The sequence below is a fragment of the Gallinula chloropus genome (genome assembly GCF_964237585.1).
Source record: "Gallinula chloropus genome assembly, chromosome: 3".
In the NCBI taxonomy this organism is placed as follows: Eukaryota; Metazoa; Chordata; class Aves; order Gruiformes; family Rallidae; genus Gallinula; species Gallinula chloropus.
Genome location: NC_140087.1, coordinates 44,781,441 through 44,807,324, shown reverse-complemented (window position 1 = coordinate 44,807,324; position 25,884 = coordinate 44,781,441). Strand labels below are relative to the sequence as shown.

The following is a 25,884-nucleotide window of genomic DNA, read 5'->3' as shown; positions in this document are numbered from 1 at the left end:
TCTTACTGCACTTGCTAACAGCCATAAAAGCTTAAACACCGGAGATGATACACTGTATCTTTATAAGCAAGGGGATTAGGGAATGCACTGAAAGCCATGTTCTCTGCCACATAGTTACAATTTTCACCAGTTGTTACATGTCATTCCACAACAGACAATTAAAAGGTGAGATCCTAGCTAAGAGACATGGTCCCCAAAGGCAGACACAGGCTTAACATGCAATTATATGTTAACATAGAGGATGTTTCCTTAAAGAGCACTACATGCAGTTTGCTGGTATCTTGCTGGATCTCAAATTAAGCACATGCTGCACCTCTGAAATGTTGAGAAAAAAACCCCAGAAGACTATTTTTAAAACAAAAGTCTTTTCTCTAGGAAAAAAAATCTGAGCTGTAAAGGAGAAATATGTAAGTTGTCCTTGTTTGGCATTTCTCAAGCTTTGGCTGTATCATGCAGCCAAACGCAGCTATATTTCCAGTGGGAACATAATACTGGATAAAGGATATTTGTGGTATAGCAGAAATAAAAATCAAGCAAAATGCCTGGATAAAGTGTTTTGCATGGTTGATAGATGATTGTAAAAAATAGGCGTCAGTAAAACCTTGTGTGAAACCAGAGAAACCATGAGAAGATGACTCAGTTTTGTACTAACATAGAAAAATGGCACCACGACTAGAGACCAACATTTCTTGCAGTTCTAGCCTAGACTGCATAAAATAGCTGGGAGTTCTGTTAGCAATTAGAATACACTAAAAAAATCCCCATAACAAGAAAAACTTACCCTACTTTAAAGCACTACTAGAAAGACATACTGGAGTTCAGTACAAATGTGCTCTGCTTATTACAACTACTCCTTCCACACTGTAAGGATATTTTAAAAGCAGACAGAGTTTGGGAATGTGCCTTGCTAAATCTCTTTCAAAGTTGGGAGCAGACAAACGGAATCCTACAAACAGACACTTAACAAGGATGTCTCCATAATCAAAGCAAGCTATTTAGCATGTATGACAATATTCTGAGATCTTCCATTAAATGCCATCTGATCACACACGCAGGAAAAAGTAGCTAAGTCGCCAAGACTAGTTAACAAAATATCATAAATGATTCAGATGTTCAACTTTCCAAAACAATCTTTCATCAAGGATTTTTGTTGTAGACAATGTTCCACCATTGTTTTGCATCTTAAAGAGCAAACAAAAATACAGCAAAGAAAGCCCAACAAACCAAAAGAAATTTAACAAGGCATTAAATACATTTGCCCAAGTTTCAAGTTATTCATCTTAAACACAATATGAACTAAAACTTGAAATCCCAAATTTATTAGGTGAATTAATACCCAGCGCAACTGTTTTCTCTTCTATTCCTGTAATACTAAAGCTTGTCTAAACCATTAGAAAAATAAAACACAATAGCATGCAAACCAAGAAATGGACTGCATACCACACTGCATTGAAAGTTTCTCTTCCTTTTGGGTGCTTTTCTATGGCCAGAAAACAAAACAAAACAAAACAATTCTTCTAAAATTTGCATAAACACCGCATCCCACAGGTATTCTTTATATGTAATACAGGGAATATTTACAAGAAAACATATAAAGAAAGTTGCCTACTACCACAAATTGTCAGAAAGTCTGAGTGTTGGAAGTTTCAAATTTATGTAAAAACAGTCTGTGTTGTACAGAGTGAGATATGGGTAAATGTACATGTCACTGTACATTAAACTCAAGGCCACCACTAAAAAACTGGCCAGGGGACAAAGAACACTGATCATGGGTGGTTTGGGGTTTTTTTTTGCTGTAGATATGGTCATACATCTTATATTGTAATGCATAAATATGCAAGCATATCAGCTGCCTGATTTGCTAATGCAGGCAATCTAACATTATTTTAGGTTTTGATAGTACCTTCTTGTTGGTATATTCAAATTGCAGCAGATAAGGGGTTTATATATATTTTACTTTTATAGCTTTCTGGTGTAACAAGCAAGTAAAAATAGTGTATACATAAAGGTGAAGCTAAATACTTGGGCTTCGTATTTTAGAATTTCTGACTGACCTAACCAGGAAGCCTGTGCAAGAACTAAACACAGAGTGATGGATGCCAAACTTTTTTTTGGTGAGATTTTCCTTGTCCCCATCATGCAAATTTCTTTCCCGATCCTCACTTTTCCTCCATACTATTTTATATTCTTTAAAGCACCACAAAAAAAAAAAAAAAAAAAAAGCCCAAGAAAAAACCCACAAAATGCAAACATTTTGAATACCAGGATCTTCCAACCATTCCCCAAATTCCCCCATCAGATGAAAGTTCTCCCATGTTTGTTCAATCACTTCTGAACAGCAAGGGGATAACAGCACTACTAAATTCCCTTTTGCAAAGGCTTTTGGTTTTAGAAAACAGCTATTGAAAGCGGAATATACAAAATCCGTACACAGCTCTCAGATGATCATGTGTGCTTAATATTGTAATAGGATAAAGGTTAAGCATAATATTGTTTGACCCCTTCAACTACTGACATTCATGCCATGTTATTGTTAGTGTTGCATGTTAAGCAAGCAAATTTTCAATGAACTTGTGTTGGCTTTACCACAGACACAGATGTTAGGCGGACTCCTTTGTTCATAAGGTTCTCATTATTAACTGAAACCAAGTTGAATATTTGACTGAAGGAAAGGACCATATCATTGTTTTCAGATTTTGCTCTATGACTTAACTGAACTACATCTGCCAGCTTTGGAAATACCAAGTACTTCTTGGCGCCAGTACTGGCGCCTTGCTCTATGACTACCATCTTAAGTGCTTCAGCTTGAGGAAGTCTAGTAACCATCAAAACAGTTTAATAAAAACTTAAAACTGTGATTAAGAGTTACTCACTAGCTGACAGAACGCTCTGAAATTTGTTCTATTTATGAATAATTTTACAAAATAAGCAAATCATAGTAAACTGAATGCACGGCTGTAAATATGTAGCCTAGAAAGTTCACAAGATGTTTTTGTGATTTATGAAGTCTGTGTTATACTTGAAACCACATTTATTTAATAGATAGGCTGGCACTTCACAGGATAATTCAATCTGCTTCAAATCTGGTCAAAGCCTTTGGGAAACATAAGGGATGCTCTGAATATAAATGCAATTCCACTTTTCACCTTTTTGCACTACTGTCTCTTAGCATAAATGTGAAAAGTATTGCACTCCCCCAAAAGAACTCGCTTTATAAAAAAATGCTGTTGAAGATGAAAGAACTCCAGAGTTTGTGCTAACCCAAATATAGGAACTATTTTATATAGCAAATTAATTAAATGTTATAATTAATTTTTCTGGACATGTCCTGAAGCTATCCGAATTAAAATAAACATCACATCACACTTTCTTCCTCTGAAAGATCAGCATCAAAATGCTTATACTTTATATCACAGATAACTGACGCCAAAAGCTATAGATCGCAATTTCAGGTTTTTTTCTATACAGGACAAAATAATACGTTAGTAGAAGGGGGATAATAAACAAGCTATTTTCAGATAAAGAGAGTGTAAAAAAAGACATCTTATTAATTTATTTCACATACCAAAAGATAGAAATAATTACCATTTCTAGATTATTAATTTTGTAATCTGAGCTAGAATCAACAATACTTATTTCTCTTACCGTGCTGGATGTCCTTCATGTCCAAATGTAGGCTAGACATTAATATCCCAACAGCTTGAGATCTTTTGTTACTTAACAACTTGACAACCTGTGAAAAGAAATTCAACTATTAGTATTAATTTGCAGTAAAATGTCAAGATATTTTGCACAAATAAAATACTCAAAAATTAATACCTTGTAGTATATATACAGACATCTAAAAATGAATAATTTTATTGAAGTTTGCTTCCACTGCATAAATCCATCACAAGTTAAGTACCTATGTCACCTAGCTGAATCATAATCCTAAAAGAACCACTATAAAAGTTCCCCCAGACTTCCTACTTCATTAGGATGCACACTTTCAACTTCTCACTGATGTTACTAAGTGTATGAAACAGGCTGTCATATAAAAAAAATTCCAACTGTGTCTATCTTGGAATCGCTTTGGTTTCCAAAACCACACAATGATTTCCATCTTTGATGTAAGCTAAAACTGTGAGAATTTGTATTTTATTTGAATGTTTGACGTAGTAGACGCCAATATGAATTTTATTTAAAATGAAAAATAACCACGTACATATTGGGATTTTCTTTGATCACTTTTAGAGAAAAAGGTCTCAAAGCTTTTTTGTTTTTAAAATATACAAAAAATAAAAATCAAGCCATCAAAACCACTTGCTTGAGGGTGTCCAAATTAGCCAATAAAATACAATTTTGTACATATTTGCTTTGCAAGCATAAAAGCAAGAAGTAATTCACAGATTGTCTTCCACAAGGCTCTAAGCTGTTTGAATTCAACTTGCCGTAAATTTTATATCATTGGTATGAGAAGCAAGCAAAGCTAGGAAAGGACCCTTATCGGTAAAGGGACATGAATCTAGATGAAATACTTTTCAATGCAGGGCTACAGCCATTACATAGATGAAAGAGGTTAATATTTAATCTATTCAGGTGGGCGAGCTTTACACCATACTAAACACAATGAAGAAAACCTTTGCAAATCACTTGGGGGAAAGAAGAAAAGCCAGATAATTGGAACTGTAAGTTCAAGTTCTTTTTACTATTCAGTCAGGAAGCATATATGTATTTTTTTAAGTTACACAGTTCCTATCTTAGCACCAAGGTGCTGTATCACCTATGGCCCCACCAGCAAAATTATTTAGAAACTGATTCACAGAAATAAGATTATAAAAACTAGAATTAATTAGCCAGAGTAAAGAACGTCATGATCCGATTCATGTCTTGAAAAAACCATAAAAGTGCCCACAAGACATTTGCCCTGCAGCCAACTTCGATTCACTGTAGTTCTCAGACACAGGTTTCTATGTTGACATTTGAGGAGTAGCTGAAGAGAAATACTAAAAGCCAGAGACCGAGAACTCTGCCACTGGGACTGCTTGGAAAAGGAAAACTGAGAAACTCGTGGCACTTGCAGTATAATTTTTTCTGAGGATGTGGCTGGCCAGCCAATTAATTTCTTCTTTATTCCACCACCCCCCGCCCCAAAACCTTCATAACCATCCATTATGAAGGTGTTTCACTCTCCTCTCCTCTTGGATCCCTAACTAGTTACAGTGAAGTAAAAATACAGCATTCTACTAGTTAATTAAAACAGTAACTAATGTTAAAATTTCAGCTGGAAATTTTAACATTAGAAGCCAACTATGCCATAACTATTGTTCACAAGGTTGAAGACCTAAATTCAAGTCATAGGTATTGACATAATCTGTGAGAAATTAGCAATAAATTCTTATGCAATTCTATAATCCATGTAATAGATTATTAGAAATTTAAAATTAAAGTCAAATGGAGTGAAATAGGATATGATAGACAGGTTTTCTTGAAAGGGAAAAGTAATGTAGTTCAGAAAAATACAACTAGGATATCCCACACTATCCTTCTAATAAACTTTAATCACGCTAAATGTTTTTTGAATGCAACATAAATCTCATTTAAGCCTGGAACTGAGTTAAATCTGGCATAAATAATATGAAATTCTCTTATTGTAAAAAGAAGCTATTATCTATTTACTTTTTTGCAGCACGAAAGGTTTACAGAAACAAACCAATGTGTGGGTCAATTCTTTCCAACAACTGCGTTACAACATACAACTCTAACAACCAAACAAGCATCTTGCATTCTATCAGAAAAAGGAAGAAAACCAAAACAAAAAAACAACCAGATACAAAATTTTAAAAACCAAAAAACCCAGAAGCTCTTTAACTGGTATTCCAGTTAACTGGAAAACCATATTTCCAGAAAAGGCAGAGGAACACAAAGAAACAAAGTGATATGTTACATAACAACAATTCAAAAACTTCTCCTTAGAGTCATTCCCTCCAACAACACAGACAAGGCTGAATTCAGCATCGAAGATGCTGGGGGAGCTGTTGATCCCAGCCTTCACCATTGTTACTTTTGCTCAGGTCTGAAACATCTCTGAATAACAAAATGACTTTAAGCTTGCTGCTGTCATCAACGCACAGCTGGAGTCTCTTGTTGCCTTTATTTTGAAAAAGAGAACTATCCCAAAGCTGACCAAAAAAAAAAAAAGAAGTTAAATAAAAATTAACGCAAACCCAATCCAAAAATCCTGTAAGAAAATAATAGCAGTCACACAAAGTGGCAAGAGCTCATCTGGAATATGCACATACATTTCTTGTCACATTCTGGAAAACAAAGTAGAAATGGAACTGATGCTGGATACTACGTTGGCCAGGCATAAAACAAAAGAAACACAAAAGAAGAAAACAGGGTAAAACAAATATTCAGGTGTGAACCTAACTAGAACCAAGGGAGGGACCCCAACTGGACCCTTCCAGAGAAAACAGAGCTACAGTGTTCTCTCTTGGAAACTCAAAGAGAAAGTATGAGTTGGAGTCTGTTCTCAGGACTCTCCCACTTCTAATGGTGTCAGCACCCATATGCTACTTTATTTGCTTCAAAGTGTGAACACTCTGTTTCTACCACCCATCAGCAATCTAAAGCTCAGAGACCTACCAAGCTCAGATCTACAAATACCGCAAGGGGACCCAAACTAGAGGAAAAGAACCAAATAAATTAACTATGTCATTATGATGCAGACTAAAACATAATTTTCTTACGGGGCAACCTTCTAGGGCCAGACTTAATGGCCTAGTAAATCCCTCCACGCCCTGTGCTCTAAAAGAAATCTGGCCCAAAAGATAGCAGGAAAAAAGGAACTGCTTTTTCTGAAAGCGACTGGAAAGACAAGAAAATAATCTTTCACTGAGTGACACATTTTGTCAGTCATCAGATGGAGGAGGAGTGTGGGGGTTGAGGAAGCAGTGTCCCAATGAAGAAAAGGTTGGCTTTGCTGCTAAAACTCAGATTCACAAATTTTAGGGGTTGGAGATCATAGAGTCCAGACCCCTGCCAAAGCAGGTTCCCTAGGCCAGGTCACACAGGTAGGCATCCAGACAGGTCTTGAACATCTCCGGAGATGGAGACTCCACAACCCCCCCGGGCAGCCTATTCCAGTGCTCACTGTGAAAATTCTGCACCTCAATGACATCGAAAGAGTACTGAAGGGCACAACTGTCAGGTGAATAGGTGCAGAACCAGCAGCAGACAAAATATTTTCATGTAGTAGCCACCAGGCTTGTCTGGCTTTATTTAAAATGTAAGCTTTATGTCGACTTTTATACTAACCTTTATTACCCATTTCATTCCCATTTCAGTCAATTGCATGCATACTATAGTTTCCTCCAACAGAATGGCTGTAACAATACAACACTAATTCAGAAAGTATGAATATTAGCATAAGTGCCTAAAGCAATTCCCACATTTAAAAATAAAACAGTAAAATAAATCAGCTGCACAGTCTAGGCCTACAGGCTACAGACAAGTGACGCCATTTAAAGGCGGAACAACAAAAGGTTGATAAATCCAATCTCTACAAGATCTAAAGCCTCAGACACAATACACAGCTCCTTTTTAGGTTGGATTCTGGAACTCTGCTTTTAACAAATTAAAAAAAAATAAAATAAAAGGGAGCTAGAGATGTTATCTGCAGCCTGAAGTCTAGGACAAACTTTCTAATTGTTGAGTGGTCCTCATTGTTAAGCAGTAAACAAACTACGTGCCAAATTTGTTTCTGCTTAACACAAGCAAAAAACAGTCAAAGAGGTATTTAGTGTAAGGTAATGCAAGGTATGTGTTTGATGAGAACCCCAATACAAAAAAAAAAAAAGAAAGAAAGAAGATTCCCATTCCTCTGAATAATATTTAGTTAATGCATGAAATTTTGCAATGACTCTTGTTCTCTGCTTCTGATTTTGACTGCCAGCATTAAGCAAAATTATCCCAAAGCTCCCACTGATTAAGAAAAACTACTATACGTTAGTAAGAGTCACATGCAGGAAACTCTACTGTACAAAGGCCTGTTTGCAGAGAAGATGTAGAATCCTGGAAGTTTAAAACAAGATGTTATGAGGCAGGATAAGGGCAGTGATGCAGTCAATGTGCTGTGACAATAGATCTTTCCTGTGGGTTCAACTCTATTCCAAATGTAAAATCACAATCACAGAAATAGATCCATCATACCTTTCACATATATAGCCTGGATTTCTTATACATATCATAGAATGATGTTATGGTCTTATGAGTGGGGGGTTTTGTGTGGTGGTTTTGGGTTGGGTTTTTTTAAAGGCAAATCTAGAAGTGACATCTGGCTAGTGGTAGCAATTGGGCGGGTGGGGGAATAGGGACTACTTCAAGTAGCAAAGTCATCTTGGTAGAAGAGGAGATCAGACATTTATGTTTTATACCCACAAAAAAGAAACAAACCCCCAAAACCAACACCCAGTCCTGGATATCTAGGAGCATATCTTTGCCAACAGCACATAACTATTAAAGTGACCTCAACTTTTACCATAAAACATCAATCATAAAATGTAATTTTGATCATCTCTCCATCTACTACTCTAATTAAACCTAGAATCCCATCTGTAAACTGGTTACTTTACCAACTGAAGATTCTTGTAATCTAAGGCTTCAAAACTCTCTTTTTTCATGTATTTCTAGATGCAAGCTGCTGACGTGTTATGCATATTAGCTCACTCAAGCAGCCATGTCTACCAGTTTATAAATGCCATAACTTTATGTTTGAGGGTAAAGATTAAACATAATATTTACTTTTCATTAATTTTATCTATTATTCTACTGTGCTTTCATAAATAAAGCTTTTGACAACAGATGAGAAATAGTTCATGCCCTTTTATGCTGCTTTATCGCTAAAACAGTGGTGTTTAAAATGAATAATAAAACTATTCCTGCAGAAGTAACTTTTTACTAAGATTGCTGCCTCAGTTAATATTCCTCACTTCTAACATGAGATATAATTACACTTTTTAGATTCAGATATACAGTAGTAATTTGGATAAGCATTATATTCCTCAAGAGGTGACTGACCAACAGAGAAACACAATGAAGCCATAATCAGACACTACAGAGCTCCTCTGGTTAAGAGATGAACATAAACTTTTTTGCCCATACAGAGTCTGTAAGTAGCAACAGCATCTAAAACAGGCCAGTACAGCAGCACTTTTTTCAGTGCTAGTGTGGACACGTACAAAACAGAGAAACCTGCAGAGCTCTCAGGCTACAAGATGAGTTTGTAAAATTTTCAGATACCAAGCCCATATGTTTGTTTTTAAACTTGCAAATCTATGATCTGAAGAAAAGAAAGCAGGAAGGAAACAAGAAATGAGAAATGCATGCACCAACCTGGGAAGCCTGAACAGGTAGAAATATATATAGATGCAATCAGGTAAAGTTGTGTTTGCAAAAATGAGAACCTTGTAGACACAAGAAAAATAATATACCAAGAAAACATGCAATAAGCCATGTAAAGCAGAGAATGAGAGGTAAAAGCAGATCACATTCATACAGCATTGTAATGGTTTCAGACGGGACAGTTAATTTTCTTTCTACTAGTTGGTACAGTTCTGTGATCTGGCTTTTGGATGAGAATACTGTTGATAACACATTTTTAGTTGTTGCTTAGTAGTTGTAATGCTTACACTAAGGACATTTCAGCTTCTCACACCCTGCCAGGAGCACAAGCAGCTGGGAGAGCCCAGCAAGGACAGCTGGCCCAGACTGGCCAGACAGATTTTCCCTACCATGTAGCATCATGCCCTGGGTGTAACTGGGGAGGCTGCCAGAAGGTGGGCTTGCTGCTCAAAACCAGACTGGGTACAGGGTTGGTTTTTTTCACAGGTGGCAAACAATTCAATTTAAGCAAATGATATCACTATTTTTATTCTTCTGTTCATATTCTCTTCCTTTTTTATCATATTAAGCTCTCTATCTCAACCCATGAGGGTGGTTTTTTTCTCCATTCTCCTCCTCATCCCCTTGGGAGAAGGGGAGGTAAACAAGTGGTTGTGTGGTGCTTAGTTACTGGCTGGGGTTAAACCACAATTAGCATCTCATGAAAGAAATTACTCTCACAAGACAAAAAAGTGAGACTTATTTATTAATTTAAGTAACCTTTGTGACATTACTATTTGCTTGTATGAATAAAAATGATACATCAGTCAAGTCCTCTAAAATCCCCATCTGCGGGGGCAGCAGCACCCCAACTGTATCTATGGAGAGTACATAAAATCACAACTCACAGTTGCACCACTGACACAGGTAGTAAGTAGATCACTAAGTGGGGATACAGAAAGCCCCATAAGACAGTGCCTCCGCTGTAATAAACTCTCCTTCTCAGAAAATTATTTATCCTTTTATGTCATTCCTTGTTAATGAATAAACATGAATAATCTTTTATCTGTTAACTCAATATAGCATTTACCTTATTTACCAATTTATACTTATTTTATGTGGCATTTTATTTCTAGGGGTATTCTATTACCATAGCTCTTTATGTTTAACTTAAAAATTCAAAAATGCTGAAATCATTAACTTAACAGTTTTATCGATACATCTTGTTTGCATCTAAGGCTTTTGAAACAGAATGAAACTTTAGTAACCTATTATTTATATTCTGGGGTGGAAAGGGGAGATTAGAATCTTAATGTCAATAGATTAATAGTGGATTTTCCATATAAGAATATCTTTAACATTTTTATTTCGTTTACATGAGAGATTATAAACACATGGTCTGCTCTTGAAAAGTTCATTGCAATTGCATGTATACTATTTTCCAAAAATACAGTTAGAGGATTATCAGTAAGGCTTCTAAGATGACTGTTTAAAAGTTAGGAAAGCCATCTATGGCTTTCCATTTCCATCTATAGGAAAGTCAGCTCAGTCCTTCCATATATTTATCAAGATTTTCCTATTATATACCATTTTCCCACTGAACCATTCAGTGCACACTGGCCAATATTCCCCATAAGTAAATTTTTACTATTAGATTTACTGTCATTCTTGAGTAGGTGTCCTTAATCATGAGGCTATCCTTTTTCTTCCTGCTTAACTAATTACATGATTTTTAAGTCCTGCAACAACTGATAAAAGCATTTTTCACTCGTAACAGCCTCATCTCCTACGTACTCATGAACTGCACTCCTTCCACACAGTCCATGCTTGCTACCGAAAGGATTCTATGAAAATACTGTCCAGTCATATAAGCAAAACTAATACTGTAACTATGAGACACGGCTGAACAAGACACTCCAAGGGTGTTTTCAGTCTTTGCTTGGGTCAAACACTGTGGGTTTGATGAGATCCCCTATTTGCTGACAGAAACATCCAGGTCAAGAATAACCCAAGCTCGTAAGAGTTTTGGAGAGAAATTACTTTAGATGCAATAAGAGGTGACACAGAATCAGACCTATTATAGCCTATATTTCCTTTTCCACCTGTCAGATCTCCTTAGTTTTTCACTCTCTCCCCAGATTCATCTTAATCTTGCTTTTCCTCTTGGCTCCCGTTTTCCAACCCACTGGTATAAGGTTAGGGAAAAATTTTCAGCATTATACCTGAAGTGTCTCCTGAGCCACAGGACCCGAGATATAGCCAGTAGAGGGGCAAAATTTAAGAAACCCTTCGTACAACTAACAAGACATGCATATGATATGATTTTTCCATATTTCGAGTCTATGAAACTATGTGGACATGAGTAAAACCAGACTTAGGTTTTTTTTTCCTTAACATTGGCAAAATGAATGAGACACCCAGGGTGTGGGGTGGGGAGGAATGGGGATGACCCAACCCAACAAAACTTGCAGCCTAAAGAGCTAAATTTTGGCAAAGCTATAACAACGGGGACTTATAATGAAAGCCAGACCACTTTAATAGGTAGCAATGGCAGCCCCACCTATAATATAGCCCATAAAGGTCTTTCTTTGAAGATTTAGTAGGCATTCTCATTGAATGAGCCTGCACACATTTACAGCAGCTGAGAATTTGACATATACGTATTAACAGAGCAAAATAAATCACAGCTTTTACCGTAGTACCAAATGAGGGACGGTAAGAATAAAATCAGCTGCATTTACAAATATTAACACTTAATTTCTTCTCTTGTTTTAAAGTTCTGGAAGGGATTTTTAACATGGCCTTTATTCAGTGCTAGATGTAATAGTCACTTTTTTAAAGTATTCTTGATTTATACTGCAGTAAGTTATTTGCTGATGATCATTCCAAGGAAAAAACAATTAGAACCAATATTTGGGTAGGGTGAAATTCACCCAACTGTCAACTACAAAAAAAAAAAACCAAAACCCAAACCAACCCTAAAACAATCCACAAGAATATAGATAACTTTACCACTTAAAAACAGGTATTATTAGAAATAATTATGCATATCTATATACAGACACAAGCAAACATATGCATATACTCTTTGGTATATAGCATAAAGATCTCCGAGTGCAGAATGCACAATAGAACCAGACTCCAAAATAATTAATCTTTCACTCACTAAACCATCTCAAAACTATCAAGTTTTTCCTCATATTAACTAGAATTTCCCTCCCTCCCCTGCTATGTGGCCCCCTCTCTAAATATATTTTTATTTCAGCTGACAATAAAAACATCATTTTATTAAAATCAGATGTTTATATAAAGTATCAAATATTTTATGCATTTGAAAGTTATCTGGGCATTTTTTCCTGACTACTATTTCCAGTGAAGCTAGTATTTTACATCAAATCCATCTTAGCAATATATCTGCTCAGCGCACCCACACCAATGCAAGGAGGAAAACCAATTGCCAGACTAGAGGTGTTTCTGGAAAGCAGCAGAGTGAGCTTAGTGGGTCCTGGTTCTCTCTGTATAATGCTTCTCCGTAGCTCAACAGGTGACAGAACACATCTGCTTTGCATAACACGTCGCTGTAAAAATCACTACAGAAACACCATTTGTAAGATCTTTACAACACCCGTAACTATCATAGAAGCCATGTAAGTCAGTAACCACTTAAACAGCATTTGGTGCTTCCTATAAAAACATATTTGTGGAATTACAGCCATGCTTTCCTCAAATAACTGTTTCTTCTGCTAAACATGGATGGACTTCATTACCCAAGTGTTTACTGCTGTATAAATTGAAGAGAATTTAAAAAACGAAGGCCTGCATTCCAAACTGCTGAGAGGGTGTACGCAGAATACATTTGTGAAGCTGCTCTACTTCAGTTGTCTCATGGCACTACTAGGAAAAACCCAAACTGGATTTGCACGCATGAATGGTTAACTTGGACTTTTGCAACAGACAATAGCTCAAATTGTAGTTCTAATGAAAGCCTGCAATTATCTGTTTGGTTGATCTTTTTTCCCCAGCAGATACTGCAGTTTAATAAATCAGACGTCTCTGTTAGGCAATTCCTTTCAGAGAGCAGTACATTCATTTGGTCAACAGAGGAAGAGAAACATACAGGAGAGTCTCTTCTGACAATTTAGATGGTCCACAGGAATGCTCTTTCTGGATGATGGCACCTACTTAGAGCGCCTTAAATTTTGGTGTGGAAATTTCTGTCATAAACAACATGCTCTTTTTCAAAGGATTTAAGAACAACCAGTCATTTTCTTTTAGCTGTATCTACATTTACTTATTGACAATGCAACTAAATTTTTGTCATTGCAGGAAAATAAATACTCTTAGAATTAAAATCCACATCCAGTGTTTATTCATAAATGCTGTCTGCCTTTAACCACTGTTTATGTTACAGAATTAAACAGTTATCGTTCCTCTGTTTAGAGATTTGCATCACCAAACCTCATGAAATGTGAATGGACAAACAGTTCATAGGCACAGCATCAGGTAGACCTTTGCACTATTTTTTTTCTTTACTTAAAAAGCCATCACAGTGATTTAGTTAAGAACAGCCTTTTTCTAGAAGGAGGAAAGGCAACCAAAGGTCTTGGACTTTGGAGATTTAGTGCAGGACAGCAAGGTAGCAGCTATACTGTTTGTTACCTTTCCTCCCAGTTAGTACACTCAAGTGCAGCACACAAGTACACAAATAGCTGCCCTACCCTTCCCATCCATTCAGATAAGATTTTTCTCCAACACCTTTGGATAACCATCCTAACTTCACTACCAGTTCTGTTGCCTGCAGCAGATTGCCAGCAGAGTAAAGAATGCCTGCATGTTTATATTGCTTACCAAGGCGTGTCTGTGGGGCAAGAACTCCAGAACTGCTAAGTGGAGAGGTCATATACATGCATAAGATCTACTGCATAGAGATTTTGAGGGGTACTACTACTGTAAATCCAATGTGGAAAAAAATCTTGAATAGTCCTAACTTGTATGTTAAAAGACAATGGAAAAAACAGCCTAGTCTTGAATCAAGTACAAGAAAATCCAGACAAGATAAAACAAGAACTTTAACTGCTGTTTAGGATTCTACAGAAGAACATTCTCCTCTATAGCCCAAAAGTTTTATTGCAAGTTACTTATATCACCACGATTCTATTTTCATACCAGAAGATTACATCTCTATAGTCACATAAATGATCATATTTAAATCTCCTAACCTAGGGTTTAAACTTCTATATTTAAAATACGTTTTCTATTTTTATTCTATTGTACACCATTCCATTTCAAGAAACCAGTTTGATAAACATTCAATTTTCCCAACAGTGTTTGTCATTTATTGTATGCATATATATATAAACACAATACAAACTTATAACTGTTATGATTGGTATAACACTAGGCTTTAGATTCTTAAACTTAATTTTTCTCTGAAGTCATATTAACGCTTATGCAACTCATTATGTAATTTATAAAATTAATCAGAATAATTTATATACTACCCATTGCACATGTGCAATCAATTTCAAAGCATCATATATGCACATAATTAGTTTTAATTTTGCTAATTTTAAGTGGATAAATCTTATATTTTTTAAAAAAATACTTGAGAATTTATTAAAAAATAAATCTTCTAACACATCAGCTCTGAAACCCATCCTACACTCTCTCTTTTTCTTATATTTCTACATAAGTGTGTGTGTATATATACAATTAAAATTTCACACCCAGCAAAATTCATCTCAGCTGCATGCAAAAATCTGTTTTCATTAAAAAAAGCCAAGAAAAGATCTGAAATTAAATGAGTACTCACTTGTTTAGTCTTTGTTTTTGTAATGGTGTCCGAAATGGGTTTCTTCCTCTCTTTAACAGCTGTTTTAGAAAACAGTTCTTCAAACTCATGATAATCTATGGAAGGCTCTTCAATTTTTTCCCACACAAGTGAAGCACTAGAATCTCTAAAGTTAAGCAAAAGACCTATGTAGGGCAACGGCAAACTAAATAAGGTCATAAATGGAGGAATGAAGAAGATAAAATACAGCAGCAATTTAAAAATTGTTGCCTAACCTCTGCTAGTAGCGCTTGAATTAGATATAATGTTGATTCTCCCACATACTCCATTTGCTTCTTTGCTCACACTCAATAAAAAAAATGAGGCTCATTTATATTTACCCACTTTACATCCATATGAATATAAATACACTGTACATAGGCTATGAAACGTACAGACATGGACACAAAGAGAAGCAAAAATCTGCTATCTGCAGAGAAACAGTTATCTGCAGACCACCTGTGTGACAGTGGTGAGAACTTGAAAAGAAGAAACTCATAGTTTAATAAGAACAGAAGCATTTTACAAGCACTATGCAAAGACATAAAGATTAATGAGGAAGCTTCTTTTCATACAAACAAAGAAAAAGCCATCAACAGTACTATCAAAGTCATACCAGCATAAAGGCTATCAGAATAACTTTATGCTGCCATGCAAAGAGATTGCATGTTGAATCTGCCTGCTGAGTGTACAAGGTGCAGAAGAAAAAAAGGATTTCTAGGTTTACTGGAGAAAGGAAAGACAAGGATAAGAAGTATTCAGTATACATTCATCTAGAGGGAAGACTCCACCAAAACTTGGAAGCTGCTCCAAAGAGAGACCAAGGCTATCTTGAAAGTTGAGAGAAGCACAAATATGACATTTTAAAAACCATCTCACACTACACTTAATGGCCTACAGTCAGTCTGAATCTCTGATCAAGGTGAGGTATGTAACCCCAAAGGACAGCTGAAAACCCCGCCCTCAGAGTTTTTATTTGGAAATAAAGCTACTCAGTTTGTTCGCTTGAAAGAAAACAGGCACCCCATTTACATATTCAGCTACTAATAAAACCCTGTTTGCAGTGAGGTTCTCTCAAAGACTAGCTTAACAGCAAATAAAGACTTTTGCTCATAACTTACAACACTATCAGGACAGCCATAAAGTGAAAACGTCACTCTCTTCACAACTCCACAACTTACCTTTTACTGTGGAGCTGAATTCTTGTCCAGTAAAGAGGCTTCATTGGCCGTGAAGGCTCTATCACATGTTTCCTACTCCCTTTCTCCTGATTCATCCCCATTGCAAATAAACCAGATGGTAATGGTGGAGGAAGAAACCCATAGCCCTGTGGTACTGCTGTGTAGCTACTGCCCTGGGCTGGCACTGGAAGGGGTGGTGCTTCTCCAGGCAAAGGTGGTGGGGCTGGAGGTGGCATCCCCAAACCCGGCAAAGGAGGGGGTGGTGGAGGGACTACAGCACCAGGCAAAGGTGGTGGAGGAGGGACTACAGCACCAGGCAAAGGTGGTGGAGGAGGTGGAGGGGGGACACCTGCACCAGGCAGAGGTGGTGGAGGTGGTGGAGGGGGGACACCTGCACCAGGCAGAGGAGGTGGAGGTGGTGGAGGGGGGACACCTGCACCAGGCAGGGGAGGTGGAGGTGGTGGAGGGGGGACACCTGCACCAGGCAGGGGAGGTGGAGGTGGTGGAGGGGGGACACCTGCACCAGGCAGAGGTGGTGGAGGTGGTGGAGGGGGGACACCTGCACCAGGCAGGGGAGGTGGAGGTGGTGGAGGGGGAATACCTGCACCAGGCAGAGGTGGTGGAGGGGGAACACCTGCACCGGGCAGAGGCGGTGGAGGCAGGGTGCCCCCTACAGGCAGAGGTGGGGGTGGTGGTGGCAGTCCTGCCCCAGGCAGAGGAGGAGGTGGGGGAGGGATGCTAACTCCAGGTAAAGGTGGTGGTGGTGGGATTCCCCAACCGGGCAGAGGGGGTGCGACTCCTGCTCCAGGCAAAGGTGGTGGTAGAGGAGGTGGTGGTGGCACTCCAGCACATGGGAGAGGAGGGGCTGGAGGTGGCATTGGTATCTCCCCACTTGGCAGAGGTGGGGGAGGAGGCGGCTGGGGTGGCATCATCATGCCAGGCAAAGAGTGGTCAAGGTGTGGCACTGCTGAGCCAGCAGGAGGAGAGAGTCCTGAGCCAGGCAGGGGTGGGGGAGGTGGTACTCCAGCCATGGACATTGGAGTGGCAGGGGAAGGCCCATGTGCTCCAGACAGGGCAGTGGCCAGTTGGGTGGATGGCAGTGATTGGGGAAAGCTACATGTGGACTCTGGGGGCAAAGAAGGGTGATGTTCACTGCAAGTCACATCGACAGTACTAGGAGGCTGATGGGAAGCTGGCATTTCAGTCTCTCCTTCAAATGCAAGGGACAAATTAACTTTGGATCCTGGAAGAGGTGACTGCGGTGTACTCTGTATGGGTTGGCTTGCATCCAGTGGCACTGAGATTAGCTTCGGTGACAGAATTAAGGAGATTTCAGAACAAAATGTGGGCTGTAGTTCTAGAGCTGGCAATTTCTGAGTTGGCCCTTCACTTCTACCCCCTTCTAAGTGCGGTGGGGGGCGTGGCTGCAGCAGTGCACTGGCTGAAGGCATTGTGTGTGGTAAATATTCCTCCGTTGGTGATGTTTGTACAGATCTTGCTTGTGACACAGTCCTGGGTACGGTCTCCTCTTTGTTTGTTTGAAGAGTTACACTGATGACTTCACTGCAGACTGCAGGCGTGTGCTCATTTTCCTGCTCCCTCACGGCAATCTGGACCTCTGCAGCAGGGAACTGTTTCTCTAGTTCTGCAATTTTGGTCCTCAGATCCTCTATAGTTTGCTCAAGTTGTTGGATGACACTGGCACGCTCCTCAGATTTCACCTCAAAATCATCCTTTGAAAGAAAATAAATAATAAGCATAAAAAAGATAACATCCATTGCTATATAAAATATTAGATTTAGATCAATAAACTTGGTATTTCAGAGGTTCAGACAAGCCTTTCAAACCAGTGGTATCATTTTGGCTAACTATTTTACAGTGGAAGAAGGTAGCTTAGAAGAATGACTTACTTCAGTATGAAACTAGCTTCATCTGAACGAGCATGTTTTAGACTGCCATGGTATTTTGGCAGAAACAAGGAGCAGCCCCTGCCTTCCCTACATTCTCTGACCAAGAAAACAACCAACCACTGAGCACAAGTACTGCAAGCTTTTGTGCGCACACAGATATGCAGACATGGCGGTAGGAAGGGCACTGCATGGCTTTTATTCTGTTCACTGGAAATACGTTGTTTCTTCAAGAGGGATGCACCACGCAAAGCAGACTCAACATACTACTGACCGCTGGGTTTCAATATACACCTTAATGATACAATACAGATTAGGAATGCAGAACATAACAAACGTCCGCTTTTCAAAACCACCTAATCTCAGCAACGGAGTAATTGTGCTTTGCTTGGGAAGGAAAAGACAACAGACAAAACCAAGGGAGAACTTCTCTCCCACCCAAAATTGGAAACAGAGGCTGTCATGTAGTAGAGTGAGTAACGTTAGAAAAGCTTCCTGTCTGGAATGGTTATTCTGTATTTGACAGTTTCCACATTTTCTTTTATCTGTCTCTGAAGCTCCTGATCCTGCCTGCCATACACTGAGGGACCATAAGCCTAAAAGGGCACAGTAATTCCTATTTTTTAAAATAAATACCAGTAACAAACTGCACTAGAGTTAATAGGGATATCCATTTATCAAGTACCACCAAAAGCAGCAACCTAGTCCAAAACCAATCGTTTGTGCTTATTGAGGACAGTCAGACAGGAGATGAGACACATGACTTTACAGCACAAAATTTTTTAGTAAAGTGCTTACTATTTTCTATCTGCATGCCTTTACTTTTCAGTACTTTCTCTTTAAATTTGGAACTCTATTCAGCACTTCAAGCAAGTTTGTTATACAACAGGTTTCCCGAGTGGTTACAGCAAAACAAGTATTTAGTGCCTTTTTGTTCCCTTTCATAAAATCATAAGTGCTATGGATAAGACTGTAGGTTTACTTCATTGGAAATCTTTCAAATATTCAGATTTTACAGGTCTGAAAGAAGCCTACAAATAAACATACAATACCTGATATACTAATTGGCTTGATTTGTTTCAGGAAGATGATGTTTTTCATCTCATTCTTTAACACATGAAACATTTAAGTCATTTTTCTTTCTGGAAAATGAAGTTGCAACTTCCAGCTGGGGACTATTAATAAAATATATGTTCATTATTACTTTAAAAAAAAATTTCTGCACAGAATTGGTTTTCAAACATAAAATTTTGATTTTGTGTTTATCTTAGAACTTCCCAGCTGTCCTAAAGCAATCCCAGAGTAAAACAGTATCCACTACATCTATACCAAATACTGTTCCATTGCAAAGCACCTTCACAAAACTTACAATCTCCTGTATCCACTACATCTATACCAAATACTGTTCCATTGCGAAGCACCTTCACAAAACTTACAATCTCTTGCATTATTGCAACTTTCTGGAACAGCAGCTAAGTCTACCTACCAAACTTTGAAGAGAAATGTAAAACAGAGAAGGAAACATCAAAAAAGTATTTTAACGGACAGTGAAGGAATGAACACAGCAGACAAATTAACAAACAGCATTATAAAAAGGAAAAAAGGCTAAAAACACATTTACATCACAGACTGCTCATGGTGCTTCAATCCCTCAGTTTCTCTTAATAACTCAATCCTTTGTAGCAGCACAGTTTTGTTAAAGATCTTAATTATGAAGGAAAAAGAGAATATTCTGTTATCCCTTTGTTTTATCTGCTCTTATCCCCATACCAGTCACCTGAAAATATAATAAGGCCTATCTTCAAAAGGCAATATTATCAAAGCAAATGTGTTCCTGGGATGATTAAGGCCACACATCAGTTTTCAGTTATCTGAGAACAAATCCAGTTTTCCCCAAACTGTAATGCTCCTTTAACACTGTAAAAACACTCCACAAAGGTTATTATGACACAGATAGCTTCCTTGTTCTATCTGAATTGGAAAATTCATTCCTGCCACAAGCAAACTGACGCCAACATGATAAGAAACAATATTAAATCATTCTGCAGAGGTTTGCCTTAATGATGGCTGGTTTCAGAACAGTTTACTACTAAAAAATTCATTACTCAGGAAACTGGATACCATTTTTCACAAGAAAAAATAACTTGAACTCTGAAAAATCTACTTGAAGTACAAGACAAAAAAAACTAGAATTCACTATTTTACAAGAGATTTTACTCTGTAGGTCTTCTTCTTGGAAGAGAAGTATTTTTTAAATTTAAAAAAAATAAAGTGTGATCAAGTGAGTAGATTAAGCAATTCAGACAAGAAACAAAAACATATTGATGAAATAAAAGGAATGTTTTTACCCCATGCCCTAAGAAGCATTTTTTTTCTGTGCTTGAGACATGGTATTTCAAACAACCTGGTGATTTGCTGTTGTGTTGTAACCAAACAATCACCAATATATCCAGGTTTTTAAAGTGGCGGCTTATTATGAGTAAACAAGACTGCTGTAAATGCAGGTATTTATCCAGAGGAAATTGTGTACTCTAGATTTATTTGGGTTAAAATTGCAGTTCTGAGTTTCCCCTAGCAAGAAGTGTTAAGTCTTCCTCTAGATCTGAAAGGGCTGCATCAAACATAAGCCACAGCACATCTCCGCTATCCTCAACAAGGAAGGAAATCTAAAATATGTAAGTCCATTCAGGAATGAATATCAGTTTTCTCTGAATATGCAAATGAAGAATTTTTCATACATGTAAAAGATGATCAAAAGCTATTGATAAGAACCAGAAGACCAGATAAAAACCAAAACCAAACATAATGAAAAGAAGATTGATATTTAATCCAAAAGACAATTCCACAGCAGAAACCTACAGGGTTTAAAAGAGATATGAGGGAACTCTGTCTTGTCTAGAGTTCTTACCCAGGACCCAGGTACTGTGGAACAGTCTTCTTTCTGTAAAGAAAGAAAGAAAGAAAGGTGGAAGCTTAAGCCTTGCTTTATCCAGGTGACTTGAGTGTGAAAGATGTGAGCAGCAGAAAAAAAAATATAATCCAGAAGTGCATGGCTATAGAACAGTGCCCAGCATTTCTCAAACAGGTTGAACATGTTCCATGTGCAATGAGTTGAATACCCACTCTGGGACTGCTGGCCTGATTGTTTTTGTGTTGCAACGATAGGCTTGTGTGTGTACAGTAACCAACTGATCTGGGAATACTGGCTTTACTGGGTAAAGGCTGTACATTTGGATTTGCATGTGTACCAAAAGCCTGTACATTACATCCAATTCATTCCAATCTTGTCATGTTTTCCACATGTGCACCTCAGATGTCCAGCATAATGCTGATCTATAATAGATAGAACACGTCCAGAATCTTCAAATGCTTAACAGCTCAGATTGCAGCTACCTCTTCTCCTGAGGCTGATATCCTAGTTTCTCAGATGAGTGACTCAAACCTACAGACCCTTCTATAACTAAACTTCCAAGAAGAAAAAAACCCCACACATATGTGAAAGTTAGCCCTAGTTTATATGCATATACACGTATGTGTGTGTCTATATTATATATTTATCTCAACTTGCATTGGCTTACATGTTTTATGAACAGCCATAATGTCTTTTCCTTCTGAAAATAAACAGAATGGCAATTCTTAATGGTAATTTTAGAATATTTGAAAAATAAAAAGACATATCACTGTTCAGTTTTAGAAATGAATGCCCTATAGTATAACATGTCAACAAGTTGCATCAGCAGTTTGATAATTTTCAGCAATTTTTCAGCGTCATGAAATTTTCTCTCTGGATGAAGTTCACATTTAGATGATAGGATTATATTATTTATACTTATTTTTTAGGAAAATTTTAATCATTTTGTTTGTTTACATCAGAATTCTTAAATCAGTCTACGCTGCCTGCTGATTGCAAGCACAGAGAGGAAAGAGAAGCATACAGTTGAACAGGATTAAGACCCCTCAGGTCTTCCAGTAAGGCAACACCTGGTGGTACTAGCAGTGTCCAGTTACTCAGAAGGATAGTCTTTGCAACTGCTCTGTTAATAAATGCCTACCTTCTATGAAAAGCGACACATTTTTGAATGCGCGTGCACAAATGGTGCCACACTAAGAATTTCAGAGAAATGTGATCTCTACTCCAGTTTCTTTCTTTAGAACTGTCTCATTTTCAAAGCTACTTCTACAACTGCAGATCAACCTTAAGGACACACAACATTTTAACAGTAATTTTTAGTGCTATATATATTATCAAATGAGAATTACTGCTGAACACTTGATTTACATTTTTAAAAAAATAGCATCCATTTAATTAATTCTCACAATTCACTCAATCCTCAAAGCCAATTTAGTTTTACAGCAGTAGAAGTTGAGTCCAAAGTTGGCAAACTAGCCAATAGCATCAGGGAGGAGTGGTTAAGTAGTAGAATTCCTTACAGAATAGTATTAGATACTAGTTTCTTTCTCGGACTAAGAGATCAAATCTTTTTCAAGAAGCTTTTATTATACTGAAGGTGTATGTATGGGGACAAAAGACATGTTTTTTCACAACAGTACACACTTCTTCCTACAACCACAAGGAAACATGATGCACATCTCCCTACCGTAGCACTGAACAAGCAAGCCCTGAAATAGAAACAGTGTAACACACTGCAGTGCCTGAAGTGATAAGACTTTATTTGGTGGATGTGAGCTAATTTCCCACTCAGTGGCACACTGCCATAGATGGATTACATCAACCTGCACTGTGCTGGCACTGGGACTATGCAACTCTTCCTAAACCGAAGAGCTAGGACATGCCTAGCCAACCAAAAGGATTTGCCATAACTTGTCATGGGTACCAAAAAAAAACCAAACCCAAACAAACCCAAAACTAAATAATTACATGGATAAATCAATAAAGATTTCAATCTAAATAGTTAAAATAAACAAACTTAGGGCAAGTAGGGAGCACGGTCCTCTGAAGAAAGTTATATGTGTTACAAATACTAACTGGTGAAGCTGTAAGTCAGAAGAAATCAGTTTTATTCAGATTGAATTTCTTCAAGCTTCTGTTTCAGAGCAGTTTTAATTCCTTATCCTTAGGCTAAGTGCATTTCAGAGGCTAAGATCCCAGTTCTTTAAAGTTCTCATTTTAGTAAATAATGAAAACCAAAAAAACCCCACTCAAAACTAACCTGAGACACATCAACGATTGAAAGCGTTTTCTTTCTGTAAGAGTTTTAACTAAGATGAAATATAACTTTTGGTTATCCCCAAGTTTTGCTACAATAGGAACCTCAAAATAGTTTTTGTAGTCTACAGGCAAGAAAAGAGAAAATAATATCTCACAGAATGATTGATCACCCTAGGAGATACACAGCAGTCAAGTATAATTACTGTCATCTTACATAATATTGCTTTTAGCCTGCACAAATAGCATTTTTCAACCTGATTGCTCAGAAAGTTTTAGACCTGCTTTATTTAAAAAAAAAAAAAACAACACAACAAAAAGCCCACCTACTCCTCAAGTCTTGAAGATTTCTGTCCTAGCATATATAAAGTACCATTATTAAAGAGGCATGATTCAGTACAGCAGTAAACACTAAAAACTTCAGAAAAACCTTGCCCCTCCACATAACTTCATTTATCCCAGAAACTGGTTTAACTTATCATGCACTCAGTGTAAAACAAATTTATATATATGAGACTGGCATAGAAAGAAAAAAAAAGGTTCAACTTTATTAATTTTAATATAATCTTATTTTATCTATTTCTGGTGTCTCATTAGGTTTTCTGCTTTTTATCTCAAAGAGATTGCTAGAGTAGAATTAGCTGCACTCAGGTCTTTCAGCAGATGAAAAGAGAATTAAAACCTAGCCACCTACCCCAACAATCCAATAAGCAACAGGATTTCCCTAAAAGTTGGGACAAAACCCATTCTGGATTTATTTTCTGCTCAATATTTAGACTGTTTATTGAAATGACTATCATGTGATGAATCACTTCCTTCCTATCGCCTGCGTTTTTCCTAAAGTATTTTAGCTATGAGTCTAAAAGGTTTGGGTAGGTTTTTTTGGTAGTTGCCGAGGCAACCATCCATCTTCTCCTGTTAAAACTGAAAATAAAACCTTGCATACCTTGAACATTACTACATTGTCATGGAGCAATTGGCATTCAGCAACTGGAGCTGAACTTTCACACAAGAGCTTTTCTTGGTTTTCAATTCAATTTGAGATTGTCCATCAGCCTGGGTAGTAGCCACCACCTTATCCTACCACTACCTTATTCTATTACTATTTGTGTTGTTCATATACAGGAACTATACTAGCTATCACACTAGAAATATCATCAAGGATTGTATTGCCCCAAATGTGAACATTAGTAATCTAAATTTGAAGGACTCATAACTCTTTTGATCTCCAGTTCTGGAGATCAAAAGAGCTAATGATTTTCCATGTGAACTTTGCCACATCCTGATAGGCAGTTGTCCAGAGTATTGATACTTCTTCACAGTACTTGCCCTTTTTATCCAAGAGGCCAGAAAGGCCACAAAATGGGAGGTTCACATGTTGCTTTTGTTTCAGGCTTCCAGCAGGGTATAAGCAGCAAAAAATATCCACAGCAAGAATAAATCTTTGTAGAAAGGGATGAATAGTCATCACTACCCTGAAATATGAGCCTACTACTCACGACAGAAAAAGTTTGGAGAAATGAAACCAGAGCCTTCACAAATGTTTCCATGAACATGCTGAAGGCAGGGGGCTGGAGGTCAGTCAACCTCTCTAACTCTTTGAAGGCTATATTAAAAAAGAAAAGCTGTATCATTTGGGTGAGAGAACATTAAATAAAATTAATCAGAATCAAATCATCAGAGATAAGCTTTATGTTTTGAGTATCACAGACAGACAGAAAAGAAGAAATTTCTTCCTGCCCAAGCCCTATCCCATGCAATAATTCACCTCTTGAAAAAGGAGAAAGTGTCTTACATTATAGCCAAGGATTTTAAGTACTACCAAGTAATACTGCTTAAAATAAGTTTCTCTCTTTTCTCCTTCTTCTTCCACCAATGATGGAAGAAAGGAAAGCCTGCAAATCCTCTGTTAACTTCTATTGGAAGTTTGCAAGTGCAACATCCAGACATCATTATTGCCTGAACCTTGAGGTTGGTCCTGCTTTTCAAAGTTGTACATAAAATGAGAAAGAGATTGGTCTGATTTTGTCTAAGGGCAAAGCACAGTCAAAATGGAGAATGTAGAATGCCCATTGTGATTACAAGACGCAAAATTTATATTATGATGTGCCATATTCTCATAGATGTTTGAAGTAGAAGTTGTGAGCCAAATGAATCAGCTGAATTCCACCAGCAGTTTCTTGAGAATTTTAATCAATGCCTGTAAATCCACAGTAGTTGAATTATGAGTAATCCACAGGAAATATATGTGCTTTTAGAGCACATATTTTCATCTCCTGAGGCTGTTAATGAAACAACACATCCGAAATGTAGTAAGACTGACTAGGCTAAACAGGAAGTACATGGTAGCACTACCACATACTCATCATCAGAGACAAGCTAAGTCTCAAGAAAAATAAAGAGACATATAAGCTAGCCTTGCTTGAAGGAGGGTGC

The 25,884-nt window shown here is 37.5% G+C and overlaps 1 protein-coding gene across 1 annotated transcript in view; it reads right to left on the bottom strand.

Annotated features, from left to right (window-relative positions):
* The window catches only part of FMN2 (formin 2), a gene marked incomplete at both ends in the record, with an annotated part of 156,227 nt that overhangs the window by 84,665 nt on the left and 45,678 nt on the right, over positions 1–25,884 (bottom strand). Inside the window, 4 exons of the mRNA XM_084261664.1 lie at positions 3,646–3,733; positions 15,176–15,320; positions 16,375–18,107; positions 21,190–21,222. Coding sequence (XP_084117790.1) covers positions 3,646–3,733; positions 15,176–15,320; positions 16,375–18,107; positions 21,190–21,222 — 1,999 coding nt within the window. The remainder of the gene's footprint in view (positions 1–3,645; positions 3,734–15,175; positions 15,321–16,374; positions 18,108–21,189; positions 21,223–25,884) is intronic.